Genomic DNA, 12446 nt, shown 5'->3' on the forward strand with positions numbered 1-12446 from the left:
GAATGCCAAGAGTGTACTCAATGTCCTCTTCTTCAACAGTGAGCTTGTCATTCTCCAGTTTGAAATGTGTTTGGTAAAGCTCAAAGTTGTTCAGCAAATACTGTACTAATTGTGACTCATTTGCACACAGTTGAAGGTCCAACAAGGCTCCAAAACCGATATCACGGACAGATTGTTTTTGTTCTGGCGTTAGTTGTTGTACAAGCCTGAACATGGTCTTCGGCCCCATCTGTGTGCTGAAGTAGCGAGTATAACTCCCTTCTGCATGTTCACCTTCATCTGTTTTGCCCCTATGTCTATCATTTATTTGTTTTGATCTTTTCTCTCTAATTACTTCATACTGGAGCTGGTCGTCAAGCTGCTGATGGGATGGTTCAGCAGCTTGCGAGTCTAGTACGGCCCTTGTTGTTCGTTGTCTTTTCGTTTTTGTCTTAGTTTTGACTACCTGTTTTGTTCATCTGTGGGTTGAGAGGGCTGTGATGGTTGTGCAGCTTGAGAGCTTAAGATTGCCTTTGTTTGAGAGCGTGTTCTCTTGCGTTGAGCAGTGTCCATTGCTTTTATTAAAAACGTTAGAAAGCAAGTAATTCATATACAACATATAATATAGCACAAAACTGACATGAGTTTGATGGAAATATATTCTTTATTTCAGTAGAGGGGGGAAGGGAGTGCCAAATAAATCCAGTCATGCTCTACCGGAAAGAATATATTGTCCATCAATAACAGTCACACAAAAAATTCATAATATCACAAAGAAAATTCATAAATGCAGAACAGAAAATTCATAACTGCAGAACAGAAAATTCATAACTCAAATTAGAAAACTCATAATCTCATATGAGAAAATTCATAATATCACAAAGAAAATTCATAAATGCAGAACAGAAAATTCATAACTACAGAACAGAAAATTCATAACTCACAATAGAAAACTCATAATCTCATATGAGAAAATTCATAATCTCACACAGAAAATACATAATCTCATATCACAAAGTTCATAACATCAAAACCGTAATTTCATATAGTCACAATAGAAAATTCATAATCTCATATGAGAAAATTCATAATCTCACACAGAGAATACATATTTGCATGACATAAAATACATAAGTGTTTAACAGAAAATTCATAAGAGAACAGAGTATCAATAACAGTTGTGACATTATGGACATTCAAAGCTTGCATAGATAGTGAATAAACAGCAGTAAAAACAATATACGAATCAATTCATAATGGTTAATCTACACATACATAATGTTACAAATATACACTCATAAGTTCATAACATTACATTCAAAACCCCATTTTTAAATTTCAAACTCTGTACACAGAATACAAAAACGCTAAATTATAAACACATCAGGTACAAAATACATGTAAAACAAGTGAAGCAACGTTGAGAATGAGCGATGGAAAGGCTGTCTCCTTTGATAACTACGGGAGGACGCGAAGTTTTGTTCGAGAAATGCGAGAACGGGGAAATGGAACACGAGAGTAGAGGGAATGGCTGTGGAACAGAGAGTTCGACAATGATCGCAGCAAATGGCGCTTGGGAAGACGAAGTGAGAGCAGAGAATTCGAGAGTAGAGAGCAGAGAGTTCGAGAGTAGAGAGCAGAGGGATGGAGGTTGCGTGGAGAGGAAGTGAAACCGGTTTAGTGGGAAAGTGAAACGTATATGGCGCGTTTAATTTTTTTTAAAAAAAAATGTGATTGGTGGGAGTTAACGGTGCCACTTACGGGCACCGTTACTCCCACTTATGTAAAACGGTGTCGTATGGAACCGTATTCACCATCCATGATGAACACGGTTCCATGGCATAACAATTGACTCCCCTAGCTCTCTTCCATTCTTACATAGGTTATCAAACATTGCTCACAAGTTCCAATCATTTTTTGGACCTAATTAATCCTTAAACCTTCGGGGTCCAATCGGCTTTGGACCCACACCCCCAATCGTTATGCGTTGGACCCGTGTCCAATCGGTTTTTTTTTTTTTTTTTTTTTTTTTTTTTTTAATTTCAGACTACTTTGTTATAGGAGTATATGTTAATAATTTTATTACTATATGTTAATAATTGTACATTCATAACTCCATAACTGTACATTCATAACTCTATAACTGTACATTCATAACTCCATAATTGTACATTCATAACTCCATAATTGTACATTCATAATTTTCGAAGTTTTATGTTCACAATTTTAGAGCTCTATGTTCATAATTTTATCACTATATGTTCATAATTGTAAGTTCATAATGTTAGAACTCTTTGTTCATAATTCGATCAATAACTGTACATTCATAATTCCATACTGTAGATTCATAATCTCATAACTGTAGATTAATAACTCCATAACTGTAGATTCATAACTCTATAACTGTACATTCATAACTTAATAACTGTACATTCATAATCTTCGAAGCTCTATATTCACAATTTTAAAGCTCCATGATCATAATTTTATCACTATATATGTTCATAATTGTAAGTTCATAATGTTAGAGCTCTGTGTTCATAATTTCATAATTGCATAACTGTACATTCATAACGGCATAACTGTACATTCATAACGGCATAACTGTACATTCATAATCCAAAAAAAAAAAAAAAAAAAAAAAAAAAACGCGCGAATTTTTTTTTTTTTAAACTAAATGACGCGTTTTTTTTTAAAAACGACGTCGTTTTGAGCCCGTGTCCACAATACACGGGTCCAGGGCATAATTTGCCCCCATTCCCATGTTAGAAGTAATGTAATACATTCAGAAGAGAAACTTGGTATTTTTTGGACAAAAACAGAAATTACTCTAATCTGATAGCTATGTATAACTATAAAACATTCATTAATGGAACTCTATCATACATCTATATTAATTTCACTTTTAGTCCCACGACTTTTGAGTTCTTATCACTTTTGGTGCACAACTTTAAATTTTTTCAATTTTGGTGCCTAACTTTGTTATTTTTATCAGTTTTGGTCCTTCTAGCCAAATTGACGGTAAAATATTTCCAGATTTTATATTTTAGGGGCAAAATCGTCATCCCATGGAAAGATCTTCAATATTTAAACAAAAGAAAAATCATATTAAGAGGAAAAGAAGAGTTTGTCAATGGTCGAAACTATAAATTCCATAGATCTGTCTGGTTTCTGCCCATCTTCCCCATTATTCTCATCATCAAACACCTATAGATATGATTTTACGGTGATTTTGTTTAGATATTGAAGATGTTTCCTTGGGATGACGATTTTACCCTAACAATATAAAATCCAACAACATTTCGCTGTCAATTTGGCCGAAAGGACCAAAATTGATAAAAATAACAAAGTTAGGCACCAAAATTAAAAAATTTTAAAGTTGTGCACCAAAAATGATAGAACATCAAAAGTCGTGGGACCAAAAGTGAAATTAATTCTATTCGGAAATTAATCCTAAACTCCAAGGTATATGTGGTAAATGGGCCGGCCCAGATCACATAGTAAAATTTGCAAATTATAAGTTGTTTGCAATTTGGAGAGACGGATGAAGAAATTGAAACAAAAATTTTGATTTGTGGATTTGAAGAAGAAAATTACAAAAATTTTAATTTAAAAATGGAAAATAGAGTACGAAAGAACAATTTCAATACCTCAAATTATTAACATGAACATTAGATTCTTCAATTTTTTATAAGGTAACAATTTTGATTTCTTTTTTCACGAGGAAACAATTTTGACAGTTTTAATTTTTCAACTTGTTAATAAAAACTTTAATTGTTTACAACTTTACAATTATAAAATACAATTTTGTTCCTATGGCTCCACTCCACACATACAATTGCAAAAGTAACGAACTTTAATACTATATGTTAATAAAGGACCAAAACCACTATACCTTATAAAAAAATTAGAGGATAAATAATGCTTCCATTAACAATTAAGAGATTAAAATTATTATTTCAAATAAAAATAGGAATGAAAATGCTATTTTCTCCACAAAAAAAAAAGAAATATCATCATCATGATCGTTCAACGGCCATAATTTTGATTGTTGCCAAGCCGTATATAGCCATTGTGTTAGCTAGTGGCAATTAGTATTGTTTGGTCACACAGTTGTATGGATGATGGATCATACTATCAAATAATATATATTCAGTAAATAATGTACTTTTAATATATTAAAAATGTACATTCTATTTAGAGAAAGTACATTATTTGAGTACTGAAAATATATTATTTTGTATAATATACATTCAGTATACGAATAATATACTTTCTGTTATGATCCACACCACACTGTGTAGACTATGATTCACACAATAATTTGCCAGCTAGTGGCCACTAGGCCTAGCCTAACCAGCCCATGGGCCGGACCACTGCCCAATGGGATATGGGCTGGGCTGGGCTAATCCATGGGCAATTATGCCCATTCAGTCATTTGCCACCTCTACTTCAAGAGTTAAAGGTGATACCTATAGGCTATAACTTCAAGATACTCAATTCAAAAATGAAATGAAAATATAGATGCTAGAAGAGCATTATGATAGGATTGTCTCAATCCTTTAGTATGTACACAAAAGATGCAAAGGGTTATAGATTTCTGATTTAATATATATGCCTAAAGTGTATTTCATTGAAGCACTTGCTAGTATATGATAAGGTTGGATATTCACATATAGATCTGACAAAATTCTATGGCATTTACAAAATAATGTATTGTACTTATAGAGAACTTAGAGCAGAAAACAAGTTATTGTGGAAGGGGTCTGAGATGTGTTCCAAGAGGTTCTGCAAAGGGCCTTTACCTGTAACAGCTGCTTGAGCGTAAAAGCCTAACCAGGCAACCATAGCTAACCGCCCGTTTTTAATTTCTTTCACCTTTAAATCTTCAAATGCAACAGGGTCCTTGGATAGATTCAAAGGATCAAAAAGAATGCCTCCAGGATAATTTATATCACCTGGCAAGTAAATTCCCAAAGGTTCTAATGCTTCAATCCCACAATATCTGGCATATTCCGGGCCAACCTAGGCGACATGTATCAAAAAATACGTGACAATTATAAACTGTGCATGAGTTCTGTAAAGAAGGGAAGACAAACGTGTAAATTTCTATATTTTACCATGTGTATACAAAGCACATAAATATACAATATGTCAATATACATACATACATACATACATACATACATGTATGTATGTATTTGTAGTGTGTGTATAGAGAAAATAGTGCTAGCTTTGTCTAAGGCTTCTGGGAAGATAAGTAAGAACAAATTAGGCAGATAATTGGATGATAATTGTCATCTGGTTGAAGTCTAGTTTTTTCTAGCTAGTCATTACAAGAGTGGATTTTACAACAAATGTCATTCCAAAATTTATTTACCCTCTAGTGACTAGTGGATAAATTCTTTAGCAAGGTCACAAATCATAGAACACAACATTGTGTCTCCAAAAATTTTATGCCATTGTTTCATTTCACTAAGCTATCATATGCCATATAATTCAAGAAAAATGAGATTGGGACCAAAATTTCACAGCTAAATGAGATTAAAAATGATGCAGTTTGATACTTGAAGTTGAGAGGCATGTAGACTCCACTGATTCAGTAAACCGTTTACTCTGCCTAAGTATAAATAGAAAGAAACATAAAATTTCAGCTTTTGTTTGTTATAACCCAACCCAAATTTGTTCATGCTACCCCCTCTCTCCAAGAAGCCTTTTGGTTTATCTTTTATATTGCATTTTCATTCTTATGCTTGCTTAGATTCCCATGACTTTAGTTCACACTTGTTTAATTTTGATAAGAAGTTAAATTCATTTATGTCTACATTTTTCATTTCTTTATAATATTGCAATGATAATTAATTTATAAGAAATAAAAGTTAATTCATCTTAAACAATTTACAAGAAATTTTGGTTTGGATGATTTAAAATTAAAATAAAAGAGAGAATTATAATCACTAACCAAATTGAAGGAGATAGCTGATAGCATGCAGTTTCTTAAGTAGTGTTGTTGATATGGGAACATGATATGCATGCTAAGGAATGAGAAAGAATTTTTATGATGAGTCTCACACTAGGCCACTAGGGTATAAAACATGACATTAGTTTTATTTTGTTTCTACAAGGGGTTATGAAGTACCACCATACATATCTTAGTGAGACCCATATGACTCTCACTGTCTCTGCATTATTTTGGATAGAAAATAACTTCAATATCATAATTAATAGGTACTTTCACCTTTTCGAGTAAATCCATGTGTGGAACAACATAAGTGTAAAATGTTTCCTATGAAAAATTGCTTCCCTAATAATTATCTATTGTTTCGTTGCCATCAAATAATCTCATTGAATTCTTTTAGAAAAATGCCTTATGGAATTATCTGCCTGTATGTCATTTGTGTCAAATGTTAGAGTACACCAAAGTGCCAAACAAGGGGAAATGTAATCTTTTTTTCTTGAAAATTGACTAATTTCAGTATCTAGCCATTTCCATATGTCATTGGCATCTACAGAAAAGTTATAGCATTTTCTTTTTATTTTTCTGGTATTTACCTTAGCAATGCTGCAATATGCCAAAAAAGTTCATCCCAAATACAGTTCATTTACTTCCTTTCTATAATGGGGGCCAAGGAGAAAGGAGGGGGGCATAATAGGAATGGAGATTTGCACTAAGCACACTAACTCTCTGGTATCACACAAGTTCCAAATCACTGGTTCAATGAATCAAATGAGTGAAAGTTACCTTCAACTCTACAGTTAAACAACTGCAATGCGACAAAACCTTCCTGACTCAACTTTGCAAGTTTAAAAAGTTTAACAGATTCAGGAAACATATTAGGATACACTTACCATCAGAAGAACTTGGCAAACAGCTATGACAAAGACCCCTTGGCTTCCAGCAAAATGGAATCCTGGGATCCCCAAGTAGTCAAGTGTGTCTCCCTAACAAAAGATTATAAAAGAGGAAGCATGGCCGTTAAAATGTAAGATTCAAAATCCTAGAAAAAAAAAATGATTTGCAATGAAAAGGTATTATTATTATGCCCACACATATATCTAAAATAAAAAATAAAAATTTGGCTAAAAAAAGAACTTCTTGTTATGCCAAGGATTAGTGAAAGTTGCAGTACAATTGATACCTTTAGTTTTGAATAGCCCACACGCCACCAAACAGGTTCTACAAATTGAAATGCTCCTGTCAGGTCTAACAGTTCTGGAATCAATGCACCAAGAGCAGCGAGCATAGCCCACCGTGCATGCAATATCTCAAAACTGCAATTTTATTATGTTATAAAATTTGCAGCACACAGTAGGGATTCTTCTGTCTCAGGTCACACAGGGAAGAGAGCTATCAGAAAGCATACAACACACCATCTCTTTGACTGAATTACTTGGAAACTGTTCTTTTGAATACATATTTCTACCTAATAGCACAAGAACAAAATCAATCTAAATGGTGGATATCGTCGACTGTATGTCCTCTGCATTCATATTTCGGTAAGGGAGAAGGAAACCATAAATGGTGTGAGGTCTTTTGTGTTCTTTGAATATGTGAGAGGCAAAAATGATTTAGAAAATGTTAATTACTTAAGTAAATGGCATGACATTACAGTTAAAAAGTAATTCGGAGGGCATTGCAGAAAAAATTAGCAAGAAACTGCCAATAGTAAATATAGCAAAGAGAAAATTACACTTTTGGTCCTATAACTATTGAGATCTTGTTAATTTCAATCCACGACTTTAAAAACTAACAATTCAGTACCCTCACTATTCAATTTTTATCAATTTTGGACCACCCAGCCAAATTGTCGCCGAAATCTTTTAATCCATTTTAATTTGTTTAATTCGGGGGGCAATACGGTCATTCTAGATGAAAAAAGGGGGGGAAATTCAAGAACTGAAGCAAAGGGTTGCTTCCGGCGAAACTGGAAACATAGACTACTATGCATTAATGAGATTAAGGAGGGGTTGTTCAAGATATCAAACACAAACCCGATAAACCCATGAGCTTCGTGGAAAGATGCGAGTTTGCAGACGACCAAGATGTTGATTCTGTGAGGGACAGAGCAAAGATGTCTGCTTTATTATTGTACAGATTGATTCAAATGGCTTATACTAGCTTAACAAAGACCCTCATTGAAGAAGACGCAGCTGAGAAACAAAGGAAAAAGGCCGCCGCTGAGCCTTTTTCCTTTGTTTCTCAATTGCGCCTTCTTCAATTAGAGTCTTTGTTAAGCTAGTATAAGCTCTTTGAATTAATTTGTACAGTAATAAAGCAATCATCTTTGCTATGTTCCTCACAAAATCAACATTTGATCGTCTACAAACTCACATCTTTCCACGAAGCTCATAGATTTATCGGGTTTTGTATGATATTAAGCAGTAAATTGGCTCTTTCCAGCTCCGATCTTCAACAACCCCTCCTTTATCCCATTAATGCATAGTAGTCTACAATTCCAGTTTCGCCGGAAGCAACCCTCTGCTTCAGTTCTTGAATTTTCCCCCTTTTTTCACTTGGAATGATCGTATTACCCCCAGAATTAAACAAATTAAAATGGATTAAAAGATTCCGGCGACAATTGGCCGGATGGACCAAAATTGATAAAAATTAAATAGGACCAAAAGTGTAATTTTCTCATATAGCAAATATGTTACGGAGTAAATATTAGTCACAACAATATTCTTAAAAGTCTAAGAAAATCCTATTGATTACACATTACCAACAAGAAACAGCAAAACAATGTATTTCTTATGTTGCTAAGAGATATAGAAACAAATGCCAAGCTGTGAAAAAGACCACACAATGTGAAATGAATAAATAAAAAAGTAAATAACCATGACTATACATGCTGGCACAGGTAAGTATGTATATATAGAAAAATTACTTTTATCTCACCTCAAGGAGATAACACTCTTAACTATCTCTACTTTTTTCCATTTCTTGGTCATTTCCCCCCAGTCACCTACTCCTCCTATCCTAGATCTGGTCAAATTTGGTGTCTAGTTAATGTAGTTATATTCTGTGTATGGCATTTGGAGGTGAGTTTTTGTATCACAAGTGACTGAAGGGGATTAAAAGGGCTTGGGGTGAGGAGAAAGAAATATCTGTAGTTTCATCATTGAATAGCTCAGTCGCTCAGCTCAATTAAAAATTAAGTTAATCAAGCACAGATAGATTTAGCTGAGTCAAACCAAAACACACTTCCAAAGTTCTATGTTAAGGAATACACTGTGTGAACAAAACATGACTCATCACCTATTTGTAAAACTAAACTAAATCATTGAAGGTTTGGCCATAAATGCATCTACATGCAAATGGCCAAACCCAGTCCGAAATGCAGACTTCAAATTGGCACCTATGTAGCGCATGTTTACATCAGTCAATGCATAGTGCATAGTCCTTTGCAAAACACAAGAAAGAAATTGAAAATTGGAGATCTATGTGTTCTTTGCAACAAAAAAGGAGACTGTGCATGATATACTTATATAGGGGGTTTGGTTTAGGTTATAGATCATATAACTCCAAAAATGTAAATATTAGAATGTTAAATGCCCTTATTTGGTTCAATAGAATGTGAGATCTTTTAAGATTCCCAAACTTGGTTTTTAGTTCATTTTTTGTCACATCCATGGGAATCTCATTCCTCCAAATTTCTTAGGTTACATGAGATTCCCAAGAATATTACATTACCTACAAAGATTCCTTAAACCAAACACCCCCAAGGAAAATGACATTTTACACATGAACAATCAAAGATGAGTACATACTTGAAGTACTTTTGAAGGGCTATTGGATCCTTGCTTAAACCTGCAATATCAAAGCTATAATCTCCAGGCAGCTCTCCAGTAAGATAAGAAGGATAGTCATATGGGATTGGACCAAGCCAACGAGGGCGAGCTTCTCCATACCACATGCTGCAAGAGCAATGTACAAACTCCTAATTAACAATTAGTAAATTATGTTGATTAAAAGTGACAAAGTAAGATTAATACGGAGTATCTTCATACAGATGTAACAACATAAATAGTTCCATAGGATTCACTTGGATATCAATTTGTCATTCTCTGAACAGCACAATCCTATCATCTCTGAGGATGACTATAAAGTAATTGTGTGTACCTCATGACACTATGAAAGTACATCATTCCATTAATTTAACTTATGCAGTTTATTCAATTATATTGATCTCATCACTCTCTTCACTCTTACCATTATGTTACATATCCATTGTAATTTACAGGTGTCAACCACAATATATAAAAACAATAGCCCTTTAATTATGGCTAAGAAAAGCCACTCTACAAACATCCCCCTACTCCCTTGTTTTAAAAAGGCATTAGTCACTTTCAGTGAAGTTTTTTACCATCTACATAATTAACTTGTGGTAGGGTTAACCAATTTATGGATAGTGAATGAATATAATTCAGTGGTGATACTTATGACATACCATATCATTTGGTAAAAATTTTGGAGTATATAGCATTTTCCATACAGTTTTACTAGGTGATTGCAACTCCGTCTATTAGGAGAAGGTAAAAAAAGTGAAACTAATTACCGCAAATATAGGATTACCTATCCTCTCTTGCTGTTTCAGCAAGCGCCTTAAACTTGGCAGAATCGTCGACGGCAGCCTTTTTTCTCTCCTCCAATCGTCTCCGAAGTGTCTCCCCAAAGCTACTGTTAGCTATGGCTTTAACAGCAGTGAAGGGGATTGCGGAGAAGACCAAAACGCCGGCAAGCTTCAGATCGAAAAGAAGATAGAAAAACATAATTTCATCAGGCAATGAAAAGTAAAGACTGAGAATCGAAGGGAGAGAAGAGTAGACTGCTTCTGCGTACCTCTTGCCATGAAGCTTCGATGCGTGGAAAGGATTTGGCAATGGTGCGGGTGGACTTACGAATGGAATGACCGGCGCGTCGATTGGTAGAGATGAAACTCGCGGAGTGAAATGAAGACGAAGATGACGAAAGAAGCTCCATTCAGTTTGTGTGGCTGGTGTGATCAACGGTCTCGGGCTCTATGAGTGTCTCTGGCATCTGGCAAGTAGAAAACTTATGGAGTATTTAAGAATGTCAAAATGAATAAAGCTTCTTGGAATTGTTTAAGTATGTTTGGTTCACAAGAAAATAATCTTTTGGAGGATTTCTTTCTGAAATTTGAAAGAAAAAAAAAACATATTTTACCTTTAAGGGATAAAGTACAAATAAACTATTGAACTATTTGGGAAATAGCAATTAAATCATCGAACTTAAATAATCCTAAATAAGTCATTGAATCCGGAAAAAAAGGAGCAAATAAGCCATTAATCCGAGAAAAAAAAGCAATTAACATTTTTAACATGTTAACTCCAATTTTTTTTTGAAGAAGAAGAAGAACGATACTTAATTCATTAAATCAGAAGCGAGAATCGCACCAAGATAGCTAGGAGGCGTGTCCAACCACTCTCCCGAACCTGACACAGAAACGACTTCTCGTGCTAAAGCATGCGCTGCACAATTCGCAGATCGCCTGACAAACTCAAAGCTAACCCCATTAATCATAGAGGCTACTTGTTTTACATCATCTACTAGATAACCAAAAGCATAACAGAAAGAAGCTGAGTTTAATGCATGATAACATAACTGGGAATCGGTTTCAACATCCACTTCGCTCATCCCGTGCTGCTGAGCCAAGTTAGAGCCTCCCGAATGCAACACATCTCCGCCTCCGTAACCGTGTGCTGCCAGGGGACGCATAGGCTTCGTGCCGCCAAGAATTGACCTGTATCGTCTCGCAATATCCACCCCAACCCCATAACATTGAGTGTGTGATCTAATGCTGCATCTGTATTCAACTTCAACCTCCTTGACACCGGTGATTTCCACGTTTGTGTGTCCGTTTGTACCCTGAATCAAAATAGTTTTGTCTTGTCAAGATATAATTTATTTATTTATTATTATTTTTTAAACAGAAGATCAAATGAAAAATAATAATAAATAAATAAATCAAATCTCAAAAAGACAAAACTATTTTGATTTTAATTACTTTAAAATATAATATTGTCCAAGTGGATAATATTAACAACAACAATTATAATAAACGTAAATAAAATAAACATTTGACAATCCAGTCAACAAAAATTTGAAGTTAACCTGTTAAAAATGTTAATTGCTCTTTTTCTTCGAGTTTAATGGCTTATTTGGAGTTATTTGAATTTGATGACTTAATTGATGTTTCCCAAATAGTTCAGTGGCTTATTTGTACTTTAACCATTTTGTTAATGAAGAATTTATTTTACTAGAAAATGAATTCCTTATTTTCCTTAAATATTTTATTTTCACACCTATAGTTACCACATTAATTCTTATATTATCCCCATTTATCTCCTAATTTTATGGGTTCAATTCTTATATATAACCTGCGCTTTTGTGTATTTGTGTTATACGTTTTGTGTCTTTGTGTTATGCGTTGTTGTGTCTTGTGTTA

At 34.2% G+C, this 12446-nt stretch overlaps 2 protein-coding genes across 3 annotated transcripts in view; one reads left to right on the plus strand and one right to left on the minus strand.

The window, feature by feature from the left end:
• Positions 1-12446, plus strand: part of LOC109181901 (splicing factor U2af small subunit B-like) — a 16569-nt gene continuing 4123 nt past the window's right edge. For both annotated transcript variants that reach the window (XM_019331865.1, XM_019331867.1), the window contains exon 1: positions 1-11. The gene's annotated coding sequence lies outside the window, so the exon portion shown is untranslated. The remainder of the gene's footprint in view (positions 12-12446) is intronic.
• LOC109181900 (chlorophyll a-b binding protein of LHCII type 1) overlaps positions 4505-12446 on the minus strand; it is a 21902-nt gene continuing 13960 nt past the window's right edge. Inside the window, exons 2-7 of the mRNA XM_019331862.1 lie at positions 10820-11010; positions 10553-10719; positions 9748-9894; positions 7119-7251; positions 6829-6921; positions 4505-5004 (exon numbers count right to left, since the gene is read on the minus strand). Coding sequence (XP_019187407.1) covers positions 4702-5004; positions 6829-6921; positions 7119-7251; positions 9748-9894; positions 10553-10719; positions 10820-10960 — 984 coding nt within the window. The 5' untranslated portion in view covers positions 10961-11010 and the 3' untranslated portion in view covers positions 4505-4701. The remainder of the gene's footprint in view (positions 5005-6828; positions 6922-7118; positions 7252-9747; positions 9895-10552; positions 10720-10819; positions 11011-12446) is intronic.

This window comes from Ipomoea nil, unplaced genomic scaffold (assembly GCF_001879475.1).
Source record: "Ipomoea nil cultivar Tokyo-kokei standard unplaced genomic scaffold, Asagao_1.1 scaffold1043, whole genome shotgun sequence".
NCBI classification, from domain to species: domain Eukaryota; kingdom Viridiplantae; phylum Streptophyta; class Magnoliopsida; order Solanales; family Convolvulaceae; genus Ipomoea; species Ipomoea nil.